Genomic DNA, 22877 nt, shown 5'->3' with positions numbered 1-22877 from the left:
CCGTGCGCGGGCCTCTCACTGTCGCGGCCTCTCTTGTTGCGGAGCACAGGCTCCAGACGCGCAGGCTCAGTAGTTGTGGCGCACGGGCCTAGTTGCTCCGCGGCATGTGGGATCTTCCCAGACCAGGGCTCGAACCCGTGTGCCCTGCATTGGCAGGCAGATTCTCAACCCCTGCGCCACCAGGGAATCCCCCGTTTGTGTTTTTTATGTAACCAACATCTACATCCCTGACCAGGGATGGAACCCGGGGCCGCAGCAGTGAGAGCCCCAAGTCCTAACCGCTGGACCACCAGGGAATTCCCACATCTGTTTCTTTTAAAATAAGGAAAACACGGACTTCCCTGGTGGCGCAGTGGTTAAGAATCTGCCTGCCAATGCAGGAGACACGGGTTCGAGCCCTGGTCTGGGAGGATCCTGCATGCTGCAGAGCAGCTGAGCCCCTGCACCACAACTACTGTGCCCACGCCTACAGCCTGTGCTCTGCGGCAGGAGAGGCCACCGCAATGAGAGGCACCCGCACCTCGGGGAAGAGTGGCCCCCGCTCGCCACAACTAGAAAGGGCCCACGCGTAGCAACGAAGACTCAAAGCAGCCAAAAATAAATAAATTAAATAAATAAATAAATAAATAAAATATGGAAAACAGTGTTAAAACAAACTCCATTTTGAAAAGTAAAATCAGCTCCTTCGTGTTGGATTATGTGGCAGCCAGCCTCCAAGAGAGCTCCTGATTCTCTGCTCTTGGATTCATGCCCCTGTGTGTTCCCAGCCCACACTGAATTAGGGCTGACCTGTGTAACCAATAGGATATTGCAAAAATACCCCAGGACTAGGTCACAAAAGACTTTAGGGCTTCTGTCTTGCTGTCTTGGATCACTCACTCTGCGAGAAGCCAACTGCCGTGTCCTAACACTACTCTGCAGCACCATGGAGAGGTCCATGGGGAAGGAAATTGCATCAGCCAGGTGTGCGAGCCATCATGGAACTGGATTCTCCAGCTCCAACCAAGCCTTCAGTTGACTAGGGTCCCAGGCAACATCATGTGAGACCGTGGATCAGAACAGCCGGGGTAAGCTGCCCCCAAATTCCTGACCCAACTCTCTGAGTTAATAGACATTTATTATTGGTTTAAGCCATTGGGTTTGGGGGTAATTTGTTACACAACAATAGACAATAAAGATTTAGGTACCTGCAAGTGTTGCGGTACCACGGTGGAAACCCAGAATGTGGGAATGGCGTTGAAATTGGAAAGTACGTGGAGATCTGAATGAGCTTGAGGAGAGTGTTAGTGAAAGTCTGAAAAGCCTTCAGTAAGTAGTAGAATAAGTAAATAATATCTGTTAATAAAAGCCTGATGGACTCTGAGGAGGCTTTATATGTGAGGGCTTAAAGAAAAGTGAGGAAAATATTATTAAAAAACTGGAGAAAGGTGGAAGAAAACTGGAGGAAAGGGAATCCTTGCTATGTAGTGGCAGAAAGTTTAGCAATATTATTGCCTGCTGTAATATGGAAAGTAGGAAATATTCCTGGTGGGTGTGTAACTTGGCTAAGAAGATTTCCAAGCAGAGTGTTGTTGAACATGTGGCCTGATTTCTTCTTGCTGCTTGAAGTAAAATGTGAGCAGAAAGAGATAAGCTGAAGGAAGGTCTCTTAAAAGGGAGCCAGGATTTGCTGGTTTTGAACCTTCTCTGCCTCTTCGGATGGCAAGCAATGCTGAAGTTAAGAAATGACTCCCAGGCAAAGATCAAATCCAGAGCAGTGTCAGGAAAACATGGTATAAAGACGATGCTGAGAGTGTGGCTGGAAAATGCTTTGTTAAGAACCATTCAGTGATACTGTAGCACTTCCAAGAAGCTTAAGGGTATGGTCACTCAGGAGTCAAGGACAGAAACCCAAAGTAAAGAAGGGCTTATCGCAAAAAGATGTATAGGTGTGGTTTTGTCTAATGGAGTGAACCCCAATAAGAATAATAGACGACACACAAAGTTTTTAAGAGAATTATATCAGCAGAAACACTGACTGCCAGCTTGAACTGAAAGGGTTCAGAGGTAGTACAAAAGGAAAAGATGACTCTGGACCCCAAACTCCTACAGGTGGGAAGTAGGCTAAGAAAACTACACCTGCAAACATGGGCACCCTTTTGCCAAAAAGGAAAGATGAATCAGAGGATGGAATCAAGAGTCCAGAGGGGAAGCCAAAAGCCATAAAGAGTCTAGTGATAGGTTTTGAGCTCTAATCAAGAACTAATAACCTGTGCCCTGCTGGATTTCAGAATTTCTATGGACCAATGACTCCCATGGAGCTATCATTTCCCCACTGTTTCAAGAGCATTGTATACAGTGATTCTCTCATGCCTGTCCCACGGTGATATGTTGGGGGAGAGGGGACAGAAAACCTGTCACTGGCTTCAGATCTAAAGGAACCTTCCTTGAGGAGCTGTACTTAAGGCATTACACCTGAGGAGCCCTATCCACATATGGACCCGATTTACACGATGAGATCCTGAAATACTTAAAGATACACTTCAGGAAGAAAGAAATTTACCCAGAAGGAAAGACTAGAATTTCAGAAGCAATGAAGATGAAAGAAATGGTAGTAAACATAGGCAAATATAAACAACTACTACTGTATAAAACATGTTTTAAATAACACACTTTAGAGGAGGTGTCAGAACAAGGCAAATCAAAACAGCAGTCAACAATTACATATGAGGTAGAGGCTTAGAATGTAAACATTCTAAGGTCCTTATACTCAAGAGGCAGATAGAAATATTGACATATGTTAGATTTTTATAAGTTAAGTTACAGTAAACTTGCTAAACTTTTAAGGGACCCACCAGAGAGAGAGAGAAGGAGAGACAGAGAGGAAGGAAGGAAGGGAGGAAGGAAGGAAGGAAGGAAGGAAGGGAGGGAGGGAGGGAGGGAGGGAAGAGAGAAAGAAAGGAGAAAAAAAAAAAAAAAAATATATATATATATAAGGATAACTCCCGAAATAGTTGGCCTGTAATCACTTGGAGATTGGTTCACAGCTGAACAAAATGGAAAACTCAATTTAAGGTGACTTAACAAATAGAAGTTTATTTTTTTCTCACACAGAGTCTGGCAGTAGACCAGAAAGGCTGTTGCAGAAGTTCCATTATGTCACTAATGTCCCAGGTCCTTTTATCTTTCTGTTTCACATTCTTAAGATGTGGCTCTCACCCTTCCTGTTTTCAAGGCATCACAACCATGGTCCAGTAAGTAAAAGGGGTAGGACAAGAAACAAAAATGGACATGGAAGCTGAGTCCACCCTTGTCTGAAGGCACCTTCTGGGATGCTCTATGAAACAACTTCATCTTACCCAGCAAAACTGGGTCACATGGCCACATCTGCAAGGTAGGGAGGGAAACGTAGTCTCTGTCTTAAGGGGAAAAAAAATGTAATAAAGGAAACACAAAAGAGAAAGGAAGACATGGAAACAAAACAAAAAGCAAAGAAAAAGCATGATAAGATGAAAGCACAAAATAAGATGATAGAAATTATAGACATATTAGTAATCACAGTAAATATAAATGAACTAATCATGCCAGCTAAAAGACACTCAGATAAATAATTCATACATGCTTAAAAAAATGATACAGAAAAGTGAAACTAATAGAATGGAAAAAGCTAGACCAATACAAACCAAAAGAAAGCTGGTATAATTACAGTAATACCAGACTAAGTATACTTTAAAGCAAAGCTCACTATTGGTAATAAGGAGGACCATTACTTATTGATAAAAGGAATAATTCACCAGGAAGATTTAATACTTCTAAAATAGTATGCCCCTAACAAAATACACAGAGCAAACACTGATGGAATTATGATGAAAAAATGATAAATCCTCCATTGCACTGGAAGATTTTATAACACCTATCGATACTTGATATACCAAACAGAAGTGAAGTTATAGAATATTTGAATAACACTATTAATAAGACTTATCAATGGACATTGCTATAGAAAAACAAAGATCAAATATTAATGAGCTATGCGTTCAAATAAAAAAATTGATTACTTCTCCAAATTAGAAGAAAATATAAAGATAAGAGCAAAAATTAATAAAGTAGAAAACAAACATTGTAGATGATCAAGGAAACCAAAAAATTAATTTTTCAAAAGATTAATAAAATGGATAAACTTTCAAGAATAAACAAGAAAAAAGGACAAAAGCATAACTCAGTCCTATGAGAAATAAAAAGATTAACTACAACAGGGACTTAGAAAAACATTACACCAATTAACACAAAATCAGACAAATTGGGCAATCCTCCAGAAATATATAATTTACCAATTCTGACTCAAGAAGAAATAGAAAACCTGAGAGACTATAACTAGTAAATAAATTGAATCCACTGTTTGATTTGAAATAAAAAACCTCAAGTAAAACTTCAGGTCCACACTGATTTACAGGTTAGCTTTATAAACTCTCAAAGAACAGACAATCCAGATCTTATACCATTTGTTCCAAAAAACAGAAGTAGAAGGAAACTCCCAATTCAAATCATGAGGTTGCTCTAACTAGCAATGATGGTAGGCAAAAGGAAAACTGCATATGAAACATCATTTAGGAACACACATGGCAAAAATTATAAATAAAGTATTAGGAAATGGAATCCATCAACACATTTAAAAAAATAAATTGTGAGCAGTAGAGTTAATCCTGGGATCCAAGGATGGAATAACTTCAGAAGATATATTAATGTTATTCACCATGTTGGAATATTACTCAGCCATAAAAAGGAATGAAATTGGGTCATTTGCAGAGATGTGGATGGACCTAGAGTCTGTCATACAGAGTGAAGTAAGCCAGAAAGAAAAAAACAAATATTGTATATTAACGCATATATGTGGAATCTAGAAAAATGGTACAGACGAACCTACTTGTAGGGCAGGAATAGAGATGCAGATGGAGAGAACAGACATGTGGACACGGAGGGGAAGCGGAGGGTGGGACAAATTGGGAGATTAGGTTTGACATAAATACACTACCATGTGTAAAATAGATAGCTAGTGGGAACCTGCTGTACAGCACAGAGAGCTCAGCTTGGTGCCCTGTGACGACCTACATGGATGGGATGGTGGGGTGAGGGAGGTCCAAGAGGGAGGGGATATAGGTATACATATAGCTGATTCACTTCATTGTACAGCAGAAACTAACACAACATGGTAAAGCAATTATACTCCAATTTAAAAAAATCATTTGACTACGTAAGGAGTTTTACACACTTTTTGAAAATTAAATATTTTCTTTAAATGGAAAAAAAAACAAATAACAGGAAAAAATGATCATCTCAAAAATGTAGAAAAATTATTTCGGGGACTTGCCTGGTGGCGCAGTGGTTAAGAATCTGCCTGCCAATGCAGGGGACGTGGGTTTGAGCCCTGGTCTCGGAAGATCCCACATGCCATGGAGCAACTAAGCCCGTGCACCACAACTATTGAGTCTGCGCTCTAGAGCCCACAAGCCACAACTACTGAGTCCCCGTGCCACAACTACTGAAGCCCCCGTGCCTAGAGACCGTGCTCTGCAACGAGAAGCCACCGCAATGAGAAGCCTGCGCACCACAACAAAGAGTAGCCCCGGCTCACCACAACTAGAGAAAGCCCGCACGCAGCAACAAAGACCCAACGCAGCCAAAAATAAATAAATAAAAATAAATAAATTTTAAAAAAATTATTTCATATAGTTCTAACATCTATTTATGAAGAAAAACTCCTAGAAAACTATAATAAAAGGGAATGTCTTTAACCTGATAAACCTGACACAGGCTAGTTACCAAAAACCTAATAATAGTATCAGTGATAATAACAACACATGGATTTGTTTAGTATTCAATATTTGCCATGTACTGCTCTAATTTGTATATGTACAGTGTGTGTATCATACATACATATCGTCATTCGATCCTCACGATAACTCTATGAGATAGGTACTATTATGATTTCCCTCTTATAAAGACAAAGATGAGGAACAGAGAGTTTAAGTGGCTTGCTCAAAGTCACAGAGTGAGAACTAGGATTGAACCAAGCAGTTTTCTCCATAGTGCGCCTCCTAATCGTGATTTTATGTGGCCTTTAATGTCAGGCATAAGACTAGAATGTCTACTCTCACCATTTCTATTCAACATTGTTTTGGAGGTGGAAAAAAAAAAAAAGAAGACACAAAAATGTATCAGGGTTAGAAGGCAAGGAAAAACTGCCATTACTGAAACTGCAGACGATCTAAATATCAACATACAAAAGTCAAGAAAGTTTACTGAAAAATGATGCTGATCAACCTAAATGGGAAAAGAATTTGAAAAAGAATAGATACATGTATATGTATAACTGAATCATTTTACTGTACACCTGAAACTAACACAACATTGTTAATCAAATATACTCCAATATAAAATAAAAATTTTTTTAAAAATTTAAAAATAAAGCAGTGTAATGTTGGTGTAAGACAATCAACCAATAGAACTAAATATTCCTGGAAATGATAGATGTACATTGGAACCTGTAACATGTAAGGATGGGATTACAAAACAGTGTAGGGTAACTAAACTATCCTATAAATGGTGCTGGGAATACTGACAGACCATACAGGAAAAAAAATTATAACATTTCGTCTCATCATAACCAAAAACAAACTTGAGATAAGTTAAAGACCAAATATGACAAACAAGTCATAAAATATTTAGAATTAAACATAGGAGTACATCCTTATGAAATCAGGGTAGGGAAAGATTTCTTAAACAAAACACAAAAGTACAAGCCATATATTAAAAGACTGACAAATTTGAACGCCATTGTAAAATTGTAAACTTCTATATGGGTAAAAACTCATAAACAAGGTAAAAAGATAAACCCAAAACTTGGTGAAATATCTGTAGCACATATAACCAAACCAAAGAATTGGTACTCAAAATAGGAAAAAGTTTCTACAATCAACACAAAGAAGATAAACAACCAAATACAAGAAATAGACAAAGAAGATGAATTAGCAATTCTCAGAAGGAAACTGGTCAATAAATATAAGAAAGGGTATTCGACCTCATTACTAATCAGGGAATTTACACACCCAGTTTGGCAAAAAATAACATGTTATCTTTGATTACAGTAAATGTTGGTGAGAATGTGGGAAAACAGCATCTCTCTCATAAAATGCCAATGGGAATATAAATTGATTTAACTCATTTGGAGAGTAGACTGTCAATACCTAGTAAACTTGAAGAGGCACATATCCTACAACTCAACAAACACCGCTACATGCCTGACTTAGAGAAATGCTCACACATTGCACAAGGATAAGTGAAGATTTATTATTGCAAAAAAGTGGAAACCACCTAACTACCCTCAGTAGGGGAGATGACTGAACTATGGTTTGTAATATAGAATACCATAAGCCATTGAAATGAATGAACTAGATATACATATATCAACATGGATAAATCTCAAAAAACAGTGTTCAATGATAAAACAAACTTGAAACACAATACAGTATACCATTTATGTAAAATTTTAAATATATAAAAGTAATATATATTATTATTATTTTTGGGGGGGTGGGAACATCTGTGTTTATTTGAGGCACGGAAGCAGCAGGAGGGCTCCAGTGTGGCGGTGGAGGGAGGGGGCCCGAGAGCAGCTGGATGTCGGGGTGTGAGCAGATTCCTGGGTCAGCAGCCTAGACCCGGAAACAGTGGAAGGCCTGTCTTCCAAAAGGCTGCCCTTGAAGTGAGTGAAATGTGGTGTGCAGAGATGCCAGGGGAAAGGGGTTCTGTGCTGGCGCTTGGGGCTCTAGCGGCTGCGGATGCTGGACTCCTGACGCTTACTCCCATCCCCTCCCCCTGACACAGGCCGAGACCTGGCCACACACTCACCCACGCCCAGCAGGGCACACGGACCACATGCCTGTCCACACAGCACATCTTCTGCACCTGCGGGCGGACAGGGCCTGGACAGGGGCAGGCCTGGGACCAGGTGCCCCTCCCAGCATGTCCCTAGGATGCGGTTCTGACTCCGGGACCCTCAGTCTCCATTCCCAGGTTCCCCCTGGAAGGCTGACCGGGAAGTAAGGGTAGCTGGCAGGGGTGTGGGTGCAGGGGGCAGGCCTGCCTAGGGGGCCCCAGGGCCTAGAGGGTGGGCTCAGCAGGGTGAGGAATCAGAGGAGGAGGCTTCGAGATCCTCTTGGGTCTCGGAGGGGCTGGGCTTTCCTTCCTTCCTTACTGAGCTTTGGGAGTCTGGGCTAGGCACAGGGTCCCGGTGGTCAGAGGCCAAATCTCAGCAGAGCCGACAGCAGGCTGAGCGGGAGCCCGAGGCCCAGCACGGTGACCCTGGCCCGCAGCCTGCCGTCGGCGCACTGATGTTGCACAGGAAGCTCTGGCAGCAGTGGCTGCCCACGGACGCCACGCAGAGGTTGACGCTCGGGATGGGGCAGATCCGGGAGCAGCCCTTGTTCAGGGTGCAGCCCAAGTCCACCACGTTCCCGATGCCAGCGGATGCAGAGATAGTCACACAGTAGCTGTCCGTATCGGAGCGGACGGTGGGCTTCAGGCAGTACCAGTTGCTGTTCTTATTCACGCAAGAGAAGCACACCAGGGAGTGGGCTCGCTCCACACCCAGGAGGGCAGCCAGCAGGACCGGCAGGAAGACCTTCATTCAGGAGGGGGCTGGCTTCCTGCCTGGGGTCTCACGAAGCCTGGGGTCTCACGAAGCCGAAGAAGTCAGCCCTGCTCGCCGGCGGACACGGGTCCCCGGCCCGGCCGTGCAGTCAAGCCTGCCCCCGAGCCCAAGTGCAGCCCGCACTCCCCAGTATATATTATGTATGTATTTGTGACTCTGTAAAATAAAATATGCTTGGCAATGATACCAATTTCAGAACAGTTAGTAGAAGGGAATAGAGGAAAAACAGGTGAGGGGCAGAAATTTGAGTATATATTGTATGTAATTTTTAAATGCTTTTAAAAGACATTAAGTAAATATGGTGCTCACTTCAACAGCATGTATATTAAAACTGGGATAATAAAGAGAAGATTCTTATGGCCCTGAGAAAGGATGACAAAAATAAAAACAATTCAAAAAAATTAAAACCATTCAGAGTAGATTTTCTGATCACATGCAATTAAGCTAGACATGAAGAAAAAATATATAACCAAAAAATTCCCAGCTACTTGGAACTCAAGTAAACTGTTTCTAAATAATCTATGGATCAAAGAAGAAATCAAAATGGAACTTAGAAAATATTTTAAACTGAATGAGAATAAAGACACAACTTATCAAAACTTATCTAATATAGCTACAGTAGCACTTATGGGAAATTTAGGGGAAAAAATGGCTGAAAACAATAAGCTTTCATCTCAAGCAGCTAGGAAAAGAACAATGAATCAGACCTAAGAAAAGTAGGAAGAAGGAGATAATATAGGTATGAACAAAAACCAATAATAAAAAGAGAAAATCAACAGACCTAAAATTTAGTTCTTTCAAAAACTAAATAAAAAATAAATAAACCCCTAACAAGCTTGATCAAGAAAAAAAAGAAAGCACAAATTACCATTATCAACACCAACATATTTGATAATTTGAATAAAATGAAGTAAACGTGACAAATTTTAAAATCTTATGTTAGTGGTGTTGGGTATCTATAATATTATCTTCAGTTCTTTTATGTGGGTTTAAGATACTTCTGAATTTAAAAACTTTTAAAGGGAAAGGTATAGAACATAATGTATAAGATTCTTCTTTTTGTGTTAACATAATTTGTATATATGCATAGACCATTTCTCAAAGGATATATATGAAACTGTTAATGATGGTTGTCATGGGAAACGGGAACATGGGATCAGAAGGAAACTTGTTTTTATCCTATACCTATCCTTTTTTTTTTTTCACTTCTAATTTTATTGATTTGAGTCTTCTCCCTCTTTTTCTTGATGAGTCTGGCTAATGGTTTATCAATTTTGTTTATCTTCTCAAAGACCAGCTTTTAGTTTTATTGATCTTTGTTATTGTTTTGTTTGTTTCTATTTCATTTCTTTCTGCTCTGATCTTTATGATTTCTTTCCTTCTACTAACTTTGGGCTTTGTCTGTTCTTCTTTCTCTAGTTCCTTTAGCTGTAAGGTTAGATTGTTTGAGATTTTTCTTGTTTCTTGAGGTAGGCTTATATTGCTATAAACTTCCCTCTTAGAACTGCTTTTGCTGCATCCCATAGGTTTTGGATCATCGTGTTTTCATTGTCATCTGTCTCTAGGTATTTTTTGATTTCCTCTTTGATTTCTTCAGTGATCTCTTGGTTATTTAGTAACGTATCGTTTAGCCTCCTTGTGTTTGTGTTTTTTACGTTTTTTTCCCTGTAATTGATTTCTAACCTCATAGCGTTGTGGTCAGAAAAGATGCTTGATATGATTTCAATTTTCTTAAATTTACTGAGGCTTGATTTGTGACCCAAGATGTGATCTACCCTGGAGAATGTTCTGTATGCACTTGAGAAGAAAGTGTAATCTGCTGTTTTGGGATGGAATGTCCTATAAATATCAATTAAACCTATCTGGTCTATTGTGTCATTTAAAGCTTGTGTTTCCTTATTAATTTTCTGTTTGGATGATCTGTCCATTGGTGTAAGTGAGGTGTTAAAGTTCCCCACTATTACTGTGTTACTGTCAATTCCCTCTTTTATAGCTGTTAGCAGTTGCCTTATGTATTGAGATGCTCCTATGTTGGGTGCATATATATTTATAATTGTTACATCTTCTTCTTGGATTGATCCCTTGATCATTATGTAGTGTCCTTCCTTGTCTCTTATAACATTCTTTATTTTAAAGTCTATTTTATCTGATATGAGTATAGCTACTCCAGCTTTCTTTTGATTTCCATTTGCATGGAATATCTTTTTCCATCCCCTCACTTTTGGTTTGTATGTGTCCCTAGGTCTGAAGTGCGTCTCTTTTAGACAGCATATAGATGGGTCTTGTTTTTGTATCCATCCAGCGAGCCTGTGTCTTTTGGTTGGAGCATTTAATCCATTCACATTTAAGGTAATTATCGATATGTATGTTCCTATGACCATTTTCTTAATTGTTATGGGTTTGTTCTTGTAGGTCCTTTTCTTCTCTTGTGTTTCCCAGTTAGAGAAGTTCCTTTAGCATTTGTTGTAAAGCTGGTTTGGTGGTGGTGAATTCTGTTAGCTTTTGCTTGTCTGTAAACCTTTTGATTTCTCCATTGAATCTGAAGGAGACCCTTGCCGGGTAGAGTAATCTTGGTTGTACGTTCTTCCCTTTCATCACTTTAAATATATCATGCCACTCCCTTCTGGCTTGTAGAGTTTCTGCTGAAAAATCAGCTGTTAACCTTATGAGAGTTCCCTTGTATGTTATTTGTCGTTTTTCCCTTTTTGCTTTCAATAACTTTTCTTTGCCTTTAATTTTTGTCTGTTTGATTACTATGTGTCTCGGCATGTTTCTCCTTGGGTTTATCCTGCCTGGGACTCTCTGCACTTCCTGGACTTGGGTGGCTACTTCCTTTCCCATGTCAGGGAAGTTTTCGACTATAATCTCTTCAAATATTTTCTCGGGTCCTTTCTCTCTCTCTTCTCCTTCTGGGACCCCTCTAATGCAAATGTTGTTGCATTTAATGTTGTCCCAGAAGTCTCTTAGGCTGTCTTCATTTCTTTTCATTCTTTTTTCTTTATTCTGTTCTGTGGCAGTGAATTCCACCATTCTGTCTTCCAGGTCACTTATCCGTTCTTCTGCCTCAGTTATTCTGCTATTGATTCCTTCTAGTGTATTTTTCATTACAGTTATTGTATTGTTTATCTCTGTTTGTTTGTTTTTTAATTCTTCTAGGTGATTGTTCTTTAATTCTTCTAGGTCTTTGTTAAACATTTCTTGCATCTTCTCGATCTTTGCCTCCATTCTGTTTCTGAGGTCCTGGATCATCTTCACTATCATTATTCTTAATTCTTTTTCTGGAAGGTTTCCTATCGCCATTTCATTTAGTTGTTTTTCTGGGGTTTTATCTTGTTCCTTCATCTGGTACACAGCCCTCTGCCTTCTCATCTTGTCTTTCTGTGAGTGTGGTTTTTGTTTCACAGGCTGCAGGATTTTAGTTCTTCTTGCTTCTGCTGTCTGCCCTCTGGTGGTCTATACCTATCCTTTTTAAACTGATTCATCTTTTATTTTACTACATGCATTTATTTGTGGGGGTTTTTTTCATATCTCTAAAGTTAATTAAAAATGATAAAATATGAGAGCCTTTCTTAGATCTGTCTTCCCTACTCTGTAGCCCAGAGCAGGCTCCCATGCTTCTGCCCCCCTCCCACCTAACCCTCCACCCATAGAACCGGACTCCAGGTCTCTAGAAATTCTAGAGATTCAGGCTGAAGACAAGGAGCAGCTGGTTAGGGAGAGCAAAGAGAAGAAGAATAGATTCAGAGATGGTAGCTGGGGGCTTCCCTGGTGGCGCAGTGGCTGAGAATCTGCCTGCCAATGCAGGGGACACGGGTTCGAGCCCTGGTCTGGGAAGATCCCACATGCCGCGGAGCGACTAGGCCCGTGAGCCACAACTACTGAGCCTGCGCGTCTGGAGCCTGTGCTCCGCAACAAGAGAGGCTGCGATAGTGACAGGCCTGCGCACCGCGATGAAGAGTGGCCCCTGCTTGCCGCAACTAGAGAAAGCCCTCGCGCAGAAACGAAGACCCAACACAGCCATAAATAAACAAACAAACAAAAAAAAAGAGATGGTAGCTAAGCATGAGAAAATGAAATTCCAGGTCAAAGGCTGAGATATGGGCCTCAAGAAAGGACCTACAGAAAATGGATTATGGATCCATGGCATGTGGCCAGCCAAATTTGGGAGGAAGGTAAGGACCATTCTTTCCCACTTTCTGATTCCTGGCATACCAATATTCCTAGGATCTATAACTCAGGCCAATATTTCAGGATATTAGTATTTATTAATAATATCAATTTTCCATTATAGTCCCCATTTCAAACATTGTCCCATTCTCCCAATAAATCATCTAAACATCCATGGAAATTTCAATTCTTTGACATCTAAACCGTATCTCCCACATTTCCTTTCACATGCAATAGCAGAAATTTAAAAAACTTTGTCATTTGGTTCAGAAAATATGGTTGTTGAGGCCATTTGGTTTTATCACAGAGATTTTTGTGGATTGGCCTAAATACCTAACCACCACTTATAACTCATTGAAGATCTAAGCAACCAACTTAAAAATGGACAACAACTTATAAAATGGATATAAGTTGGAAAACAACTTATTTTTAGGTTGGATTCAACCTCAGTCCATGAGTGAGCACTTTCAATTGAGTTTATACGGGCACATTTTTGCTGTAAATTAAATTTTAAAAAATATTTCCGACAGTTAATTTTCTGGTTGTTCCAATCTATTTAGCTTAGGGGGGAAATATCTATAGATGTTTTCTCAGATTTTTAAAGGTCTCAGAGAAAAAAATTCAAACTTCATAGGTAAATGGGCAAAGAGTATAACCAGGCAAATTACAAAAAGAATATAAATGGCAATTAAACATGATGGGATCTTTACTAGTTTTCAGGAAAATGCTAATTAAACATGATACTATTTTCACCATCAGACTGGAACAGATTAAAAAAGAGTAACAATATCTAATTAATGATGGCAAAGATGTAAGAAAACTCCTATATCCTGTTGGATGGTTATATTAATATTCAGTACTTTAATATTTAATACACACTTTTTGGGAGAGCAATTTGTGAGTATAGCGAAGTGATTGGCATCTTATTTAAGTTGTCAGTTACTCAGAATTTAAATATGGTGACATCAAAATATTAATGAAGTCTCATTTTATGAACAAACATGGAAATAATGTAAATCGCTCAATTTAAAACTCTTTCAAAAATAGCATAATTATAAAGTTGGCATAATTACAGAGGTCAAATGAGTTGTAGATGGCATTTGCTACATCCTTGACAGTGCTACTCAAGCTGGTTAACAGAAATACCATCTTTGTCAAGTTAACCTTGACTTACACAAGGTTTTCAAGAATTCACCCCTCAAATAATATACTCCGTACCTATCAAAATTTATAATGTAAATATCTTTGGACCTAGCAATTCTACAACTAAGAATCTATGCTATTGACATTCTCACATAATTGTGCAAAGATAAACATGTCCCAGAATGTACCTAAAGGCTTTTGAAAATGCCCATTAGGGACTTCCCTGGTGGCGCAGCGTTTAAGAATCCTCCTGCCAATGCAGGGGACGTGGGTTCAAGCCCTGGTCTGGGAAGATCCCACATGCCGTGAAACAACTAAGCCCGTGAGCCACAACTACTGAGCCTGCGTGCTGCAACTACTGAAGCCTGGGGGCCTAGAGCCCATGCTCCGCAACAAGAGAAGCCATCACAATGAGAAGACTGCACACCACAATGAAGAGTAGCCCCCGCTTGCTGCAACTAGAGAAAGCCTGTGCAGCAACGAAGACCAAACGCAGCCCAAAAAATTAAAAAAATTTAAAAATTAAAAAATTTTAAAAACTTGTAGTAGCTAGAATTTACTGAGTTCTTATCATATGCTAGGCAAATTCTAAGCACTTCATTCAATTAATCTTCATAAGGACCCTATGAGGTAGATGCTATTATTATTTCCATTATCAACCGTTGAGGAAACTGAGATCCAAACAGATTAAATAATTTGCCCAGGGACTTCCCTGGTGGTCCAGTGGTAAAGAATCCGCCTTCCAATGCAGGGGACTCGGGTTCAATCTCTGGTCAGGGAACTAAGATCCCACATGCATGGGGCAACTAAACCCATGCACCACAACTACTGAGCTTGCACACCTCAATGAGAGAGCCGCGTGCGTGCTGCAAACTACAGAGCCCATGCACCCTGGAGCCTGCGCACCACAACTAGAGAGAGAAACAAACCTGCACGCCACAAATAGAGAGAAGCCCGTGCACCGCAGCGAAGAGCCCTCACTGCAATGAAAGATTCCGCATGCCTCGACGAAGACCCTGCGTGCCGCAACTAAGACCCGACACAGCCAAGAAAATAAAGAAAGAAAGAAATAATTTGCCCTATGTTACATACCTAGTGGATTTGGAGCCAGAGTTTGAACAGAGGTAGTCTGTATTAAGCAACACCCTTAATTGCCATGCTAACAGTTCTCTATACTTTGTAGTGTAGGGATGACTTTTAAAATAATAAATATATGATTTTTGCCTTCTAAAAATACAAATCTGGGACCTCCCTGGTGGTCCAGTGGTTAAGACTCCACGCTTCCAATGCAGAGGGCACAGGTTTGATCCCTGGTCGAGGAACTAAGATCCCACATGCCATGCTGCGTGGCCAAAAAACAAAACAACAACAACAAAAAAACAAATCTAGAAAAAAGATCAGCAATGTTTTTGATTTTATAATTTAGGTTGTTGTGACATATATCATCGTGGTAGGCAGAATAATGCTGCCACTCCTCCCCACCCCTTCAGATGTCCTACATCCTAATCTCCAGAACCTGTGACCTTACATGGCAAAAGGGACTTTGCAGATGTGATTAAAGATCTTGAGATACCAAGATAACCCTGGATGAACTGGGTGGGCCCAATGTAATCATAAGGGTTCTTAGAAGGAGAAAAGGGCGGCAGAAGGGTCAGAGTCAGAGAAGGAGATGTGAACCCGGAAGCAGTGTCAGGATGAGAAAGACTGGACTGCCCATAGCTGGCTTTGAAGATGATGGCAGAGACCATGAGCCAAGAAATAGGCAGCCTTTAGAACCTGGAAAAGGCAAGGAAATGGACCCTCCCCTAGAGCCCCCAGAGGGAACATAGTCCTACCAACACTTTGATCTTAGCCCAGTCACACTTCGGCACTCCAAAAATGTAAGATAATACATTTATATCATTTAAGCCACTAAATTTGTGGTAATTTGTTACACCAGCAATAGGAAACCAATATAATCATTAATTATTAACTTAATAAAGATACACTCTGCTTACAGATTATAGGACTTTTGCTACCTGGAAAGTACAAATTTTTTTATCGGCTGAATTGTGCCCTTCTCACCTCCCCCAGATTCATATATTTAAGTCCTAAACCCCAGTACCTTTGCCTGTGACTCTACTGGGAGATGGGCCTTTAAAGAGGTAATTAGGAAGGGTGTTTGAAAGACTAATGGAAACACTAAAAAAAAAATAAAATAAAAAAAATAAAGAGGTAATTAGGTTAAATTAGGTCATATAGGTGGGCTCTAATCCAATCTGACTAGTATTCTTTAAAAAATATATATTTATTTATTTGGCTGCACTTGGTCTTAGTTGTGGCATGCAAACTCTCAGTTGTGGCATGTGGGATCTAGTTCCCTTACCAGGGATGGAACCCAGGGCCCCTGCATCGGGAGCGTAGAGTCTTAGCTGCTGGACCACCAGGGAAGTCCCATGACTAGTATTCTTATGAGAAGAGGAAATTCGGACACACAGAGAGACCCCAGGGAGGGGCATGCACACAGAGGAACACAGTTCAGATGCTGGTTTTGTTGAAGGATTAGATCGAACATGTAAGAGAAAGAAAGGAACCAAGGATAACTCTAGGATTTGGGGCCTTATTTTGGCAGGGGGAGGATCAGGAGCTATTTTTGGACACGTGACCTTTGAGAGCCTATTTGATACACTAGTGGAGATATCAAGGGGGCAGCTAGATAAATATCTGAGTGTGGAGTTCCGGGGAGAGGCGCAGGCTGGAGATACCAATTTGGGACTCATCCCCTTATGGGCAGCGTTTAAAGCCAGAGACTGGATCCGATCCCCCAGGGGGTAAGTACAGACTGACAAGAGAAGAGGCACTAGAGCTGAACCTTGGGCCCCAACATTTAGATCTGGAGAGATGAGGAGGACCCAGCAAGGAGACCAAGAAGACGCCAGTGAGGCAGGAGGAGGACCAAGACCGAGGTGCTCCCGGAAGCCAGGGAAGAAAGTGTCACCCCTGAACTAGTGCTGCTGAGAGGCCAAGGAAGCAAGAGAGCACGGTTCTGGTCCTGTGTCGGGACTGACACCAAGGCTGACCCAGATTCCTAGAAACGTGCCGCTGGTGTTTAGGATGTTAGCAAGAGAAGACTTCGGATGAAAAAGCTTTGGGGGGGATCTTGGGAATATGATAAGGAGGGAGTGGGGCAAAATAAATCCAAACATCCTAAACTTCATAACAGCAAACAACGATGAAGAGCTGATTCTGTACTGTGCGCCTTTCTAAATACCTTTCACGTGTCAGGTCACTGAAAGCTCAAAGCGACCACATCGAGTAAGCATTTGACCCTCAGACATGAGGAGGAAAGGGGCTCACGGAGGGGGTTCCAGAAGCCAGCAGAGGCAGCAGAGATTCTAACCTGGCCGCCGACCCCCGAGCCCCGCTCTGTGCCACAGCGCACCCCTCTTCTGGGCTTTCTGAGGGATTCCCTAAGAACTGAGGGGGAAGAGAAGGAAGAACAACAGTGCTGGTTGGAGTTTTTCCCTCTGCCAAGACTCCCGTGCTGTAGGAAGGCTACAAAGTGAGACACAGATGCCTTTGAACTTGCCAGGCCAATTTAATTTGGTATCTCTGTGCTGTTCCTGGCGCGAGACTGCAGCTCTCAAAACTGCAATTTTAAAAGCCTATTTGGGTGTATTCCTCCACTGAATTCCTCAACTCTCCTCTCTCCATGCGGGTGGGGAGCCAGCAGGAAGCCAGGTCTCTGTCAGACTCATACACTCCCGCTTTCTTGTTTATTCTTCCGGGATCAGGAAACCCACGAGTGGTCATCCTGAAGCTGATGTGGCCCCACCCTCACCGCCAGTGTTTAACTAGGGGGCAAGGGTGTCGGAGACGCAAGAGACAGGTGTTTGGCCCTTAAGCCTCTACTCAAAAGACGATCACCTCCCATCTCTCTGGCCCAAACCCACATCTCCAGGTTTTTGTCGAAGTCAATCAGAAAAATCCCATGGTCTGTCAACAAATATTCAGCACTCCCTAGACATATAGCTCTGGATTAGGTACTGTTGTGCTTATTACATAAAACGGAACCTAACTTGAGAACGAAATGTGTTTTACAGAAGTTTACTTTATAGCTATCTGGGCAGAAACCTGCCTATCCCACAATTAAATAAGTAAGGCCTGCCTAGACTGATTTTTATTCAATGAAAAGTGGACAGTCTTTCTTCAACATGGTTCTTTTCAAGCCAATAATGAATTTTATAAATACTTCCTATAAAGGAGTTAACAAAATAATATGTGTAGAGTATCAAAACCTGAGTGCAATCAATCCAGATGTTTAACTATTTAAGGAAGCAAAACCAAACCAAACCTACTCTCTCTCTTAAAAAACAACTACTACATGCTATAGTGTTAAATAAGAGAAAGTCTTTAACAACGCTGATTATCAAAGATCCACCCAGAACGTGCCTTTTAAAAATAAGATTTTGGACTTCCCTGGTGGCGCAGTGGTTGAGAATCCGCCTGCCAATTCAGGGGACACGGGTTTGAGCCCTGGTCCAGGAAGATCCCACATGCTGCAGAGCAACTAAGCCCATGCGCCACAACTACTGAGCCTGCACTCTAGAGTCCGTGAGCCACAACTATTCAGCCCGCGTGCCACAACTACTGAAGCCCACGTGCCTAGAGCCTGTGCTCTGCAACAAGAGAAGCCACCGCAATGAGAAGCCTGTGTGCCACAACAAAGAGTAGCCCCCGCTCGCCGCAACTAGAGAAAGCCCGCGCACTGCAGCGAAAGATCCTGTGTGCCGCAACTAAGACCCAACACAGCCAAAAGTAAATAAATAAATATTTTTAAAAAACAAACAAAAAATTAATAAATAAAATAAAATGAAATTGAAATAAGTTTTTTTTTCTATTCTCAATGCTTAGGCCTGGCAATGTCAGTAGTTAGCTGTGGGACCTGGGAAAGTCACATCCGTTCTGAATCTCATTTGAGAAAAAGGAATAATACTATTTATTACACAAGAATATTATAATAATAAAATGAGAACATGTATATGAAAGTGCTTGATATTAATATTAATAACATTGTTAACTACTCCTAGTAAAATAAGAATCTCTAAAGTGCCTTCTGGCTTTAAAAGTTTATTATTAAGGAATAATTATTGAAGAGTTTAAAGAGAGTCCTTTCAGAGACACATACTGCAATAGTTTAGGATGAAGTGATGCAACAACTGAGATTCACTTCAAAATAATCCAGTGAGAACAGTAGGTTTGTGTACATTTTGGGCCACATTTTGAGTATTACTGAACCGGGTTATGGATACATGGGAGTTTTTTTAAAAAACATTCTGTCTACATTTTATGTTTGAAACCTTCACATTGAGTAAGAAAAAAACAAAGGGGAAATTGAAGGGCAATTTCTATTATTAAGTCCAAATGCTACTTGATTAAGACTGCTTCTCATGCAAACCTTGATATTAAAAGAAATGGTAGAGATTTTAAATGAATGCCAAAATGCATAAGAATTCAAGCAATTGATAATTTGAATATTTTTTAAATTTATTAATTTATTTATTTGGCTACATTGGGTCTTCGTTGCCATGCGCCCGGGCTTTCTCTAGTTGCGGTGAGTGGGGACTACTCTTCGTTGTGGTGTGCGGGCTTCTCCCCGTGGTGGCTTCTCTTGTTGCGGAGCACGGGCTTCAGTAGTTGTGGCACGCCGCCTCAGTAGTTGTGGCACGCCGGCTCAGTAGTTGTGGCTCACGGGATCTAGAGTGCAGGCTCAGTAGTTGTGGTGCACGGGCTTAGTTGCTCCACGGCATGTGGGATCTTCCCAGATCAGGGCTCAAACCCATGTCCCGGGCTTTGGCAGGTGGATTCTTAACCACTGCACCACCAGGGAAGTCTCATAATTTGATTATGTTTTTGAATAATCTTTTTTTTTAACATCTTTATTGGAGTGTAATTGCTTTACAGCCATCATTGAATAATCTTTTAACTTATTTTTCACTAAAGGAGACCCGTTTTAATTAAATATTAGGTTAAAAATTATATTTACTACATGATTTAAGATTATTAATGAAATCTACACGTTAACCTGGAAACTTAAATGCTTAAAGATTTTTTCCCAAAAGAAATGTCAGGATATGTTAACGATTTTCTGCCTTTTAAGATCCCAATGTTCTATCATATCTGTTCTATCCAATTAAGTACATAATTACATATCATTTCAAATGATGAGATACTGGATACTTCACTGACAAAATCTGTCACTAACTAAAGAGAACTTAACAGCAGCAAGTATACATAATATGTTCCCTTCCTTACCCTGAAGTTGTGAGTTCTCTAGGAAGTCTTCATGAGTTTCTTTTGTTTCTCCAGGTTTTGTTGATCTATACTCACTCCTCAGAGAGATCTTCCACCATCTAAAGATTACCTGTAATTGAACAGATAGAAAGTGAGATGAATTAAAACTGATTTCAATACCAACAGCTGCGTTTAGGTCTGGGATTTTTAAAAAAATCACCATCATGGAAGGCGCATAAGGCTGTGTGTCCAACAGCAGGTGTAACTTCACAAACTGGCATCACATCAAATTAGAAGTGAGGTCTGTGCATCAGTGAACATTTTCCTTAGAGATTAGGGGCACAAAACCAAAGTGCTGGAAGGAATCTTAAAAATCTATAAAGTCAATTGGTGGTAAATCACCCAGAGCCAAATGGCTGGCTGTTCCTGAGAATAGAGATTCTTTACCTTTGGGAGCCATTTCCAAAGTAATTCCTTAGCTCTCCTCCTCCCTTCCCTGTCTACAGAGCAGACACGAAGAGTGGATACTTTTCTCGTGGAGAGAGACAGGTACTTGGATAGAGCCAGGAAAAGCACCATCATGCCTTGATTGATGCATCAGAGTGTCATTACCCAGGACACTTCTTGGTAATGGATCTGCTGATAGTGCATTTGACTTTTATGAGCATTTTGGTTTATCAGAAGCAAACCTCATTTCCATGGTTATGGACTGCACTTAGTTTCTATGTTGATTTCATAGCAGTGTCAACCAAACTCTTCCTGCAGTAGGGCTCCCAGGGAAAAGATGGGTAAGGAGACAGACAGTGCTGAGAAACTGGTTGGCTTCCTAGTTCTGGTTTCTTCCCTCACTGGCATTACCATGTAAGGTTAAAATTAGTTCAGCTCTGCCCAAGGCAAAATTGTTAAGTAGGTGAAAATTGCTAAGAGGCCTCCCTTTATTTAGTTTCCTCTCCCCCATCCCCAGCCACCCAACACTCCCCGTGGTCCTCACAGGTCCTGGGTGCACCTCCTTGGGCTACTGCCTTGGGAGCCTCCTTGGGAGCTGAGGGAAAATATATACACACGTAGGTTACAAAACTCCATAATCTCAGAATATCGTGGTCGCTGATTCCTTTCAGAAAATCCCTTAGCCTGCCACTTTTGTTTTTTCTCAGCATGAGGCTCACTAAAATCATCCTCTTTAGTATCTTTCTGCCCCATCTCCATAGAGTTAAGGGTATATCAGTCTACTAGGGCTGCCATAAAAAAATATCACAGACTGGGTGGCTTGAACAACAGAAATTTATTCCCTCACAGTTCTGGAGGCTGCAAGTCCAAGATCAAGGTGTTGGCAAGTTTGGTGTCTCCTGAGGCCTCTCTCCTTGGTGGCAGATGCCACCTTCTCACTGTGTCCTCATGTGGTCTTTCCTCTGTGTATGTGCATCCCTGGTGTCTCTTCTTCTTCTTATAAGGACACTGGTCATATTGGATTAGGGCCCCACCCTTATGACCCCATTTAACCTTAATTAGTTCTTGAAAGGCCCTATGTACAAATACAGTTACGTTAAGGGTTAGGGTTTCAACATAAGACTTTAAGGGGGGAACACAATTCGATCTATAACCAAAGGGTATCAGGTATTACAGGAGAAAGAGCATGAATTTTGGAGCAAAGACAGACTTGGCTCATTTATTTAATCTCTCTGCACTTCAATTTTCCTTTTCATTTCTTTCTATTAAGTATTATTAAAATTAATATTAAGGGCTTCCCTGGGGGTGCAATGGTTAAGAATCCGCCTGCCAATGCAGGGGACACAGGTTCAAGCTCTGGTCTGGGAAGATCCCACATGCCATGGAGCAACTAAGCCCATGCACCACAACTACTGAGCCTGCACTCTAGAGCCCACGAGCCACAACTACTGAGCCTGCATGCCACAGCTACTGAAGCCCGCTCACCTAGACCCCATGCTCTGCAACAAGAGAAGCCACTGCAGTGAGAAGCCCATGCACTGCAACGAAGAGTAGCCCGTGTTCACCGCAACTAGAGAAAGCCTGCTTACAGCAATGAAGACCCAACGCAGCCAAAAATTAATTAATTAATTAATTAACATTAAATATTATAAATAATATTCCCTTGCTATTCGATGAAGATGACAGGTCATCTGAATCTAATGTTACATTCTTTATACACATAATCTAGAACTTTTAGAACTAGTTGGGAAGTCAGAAATAATTTAGTCCATTTCCTGTGACTCATGTGAGGAAAATATTTCAAACAGGTTAAGTCAGAAGTGATAGGTGTCCCTCCCTACAACCACACTACCAGATGTTATGTTACAATTAAATTCTGCCATAAGAAAGACAGACACCACGGGAGTCCAAAACATGTTTCTGGAAGCTCAGTGGGGTGCCCCCTCCCATCCACTCTGGCACCCTACAGGAACCTTCTCAGGAAAGTTTCTCTCTGGGACAAGTGCACCTAAATTATAATGACCTAATCAGCTACCCCTCTAGCTAGATCAAGCAACTAAATCGTGGGTTAAGTGGAAGATTTTGGAATGCATGGAGTTCTAGACAGGGCGTAACCCAGAAACATTTGGTTATGGAGCTTACTTCTTACATTGTTCAA

The 22877-nt window shown here is 41.1% G+C and overlaps 1 protein-coding gene and 1 pseudogene across 1 annotated transcript in view; both read right to left on the bottom strand.

The window, feature by feature from the left end:
* FBXO36 (F-box protein 36) overlaps positions 1–22877 on the bottom strand; it is a 100282-nt gene that overhangs the window by 21729 nt on the left and 55676 nt on the right. Inside the window, exon 2 of the mRNA XM_059928883.1 lies at positions 20294–20402. Coding sequence (XP_059784866.1) covers positions 20294–20402 — 109 coding nt within the window. The remainder of the gene's footprint in view (positions 1–20293; positions 20403–22877) is intronic.
* LOC132368400 (lymphocyte antigen 6E-like) lies at positions 8274–8751 on the bottom strand (annotated as a pseudogene).

This window comes from Balaenoptera ricei, chromosome 7 (assembly GCF_028023285.1).
Source record: "Balaenoptera ricei isolate mBalRic1 chromosome 7, mBalRic1.hap2, whole genome shotgun sequence".
NCBI classification, from domain to species: Eukaryota; Metazoa; Chordata; class Mammalia; order Artiodactyla; family Balaenopteridae; genus Balaenoptera; species Balaenoptera ricei.
The sequence above is the reverse complement of the archived record's forward strand: the minus strand, read 5'-3'. Positions and strand labels throughout refer to the sequence as shown.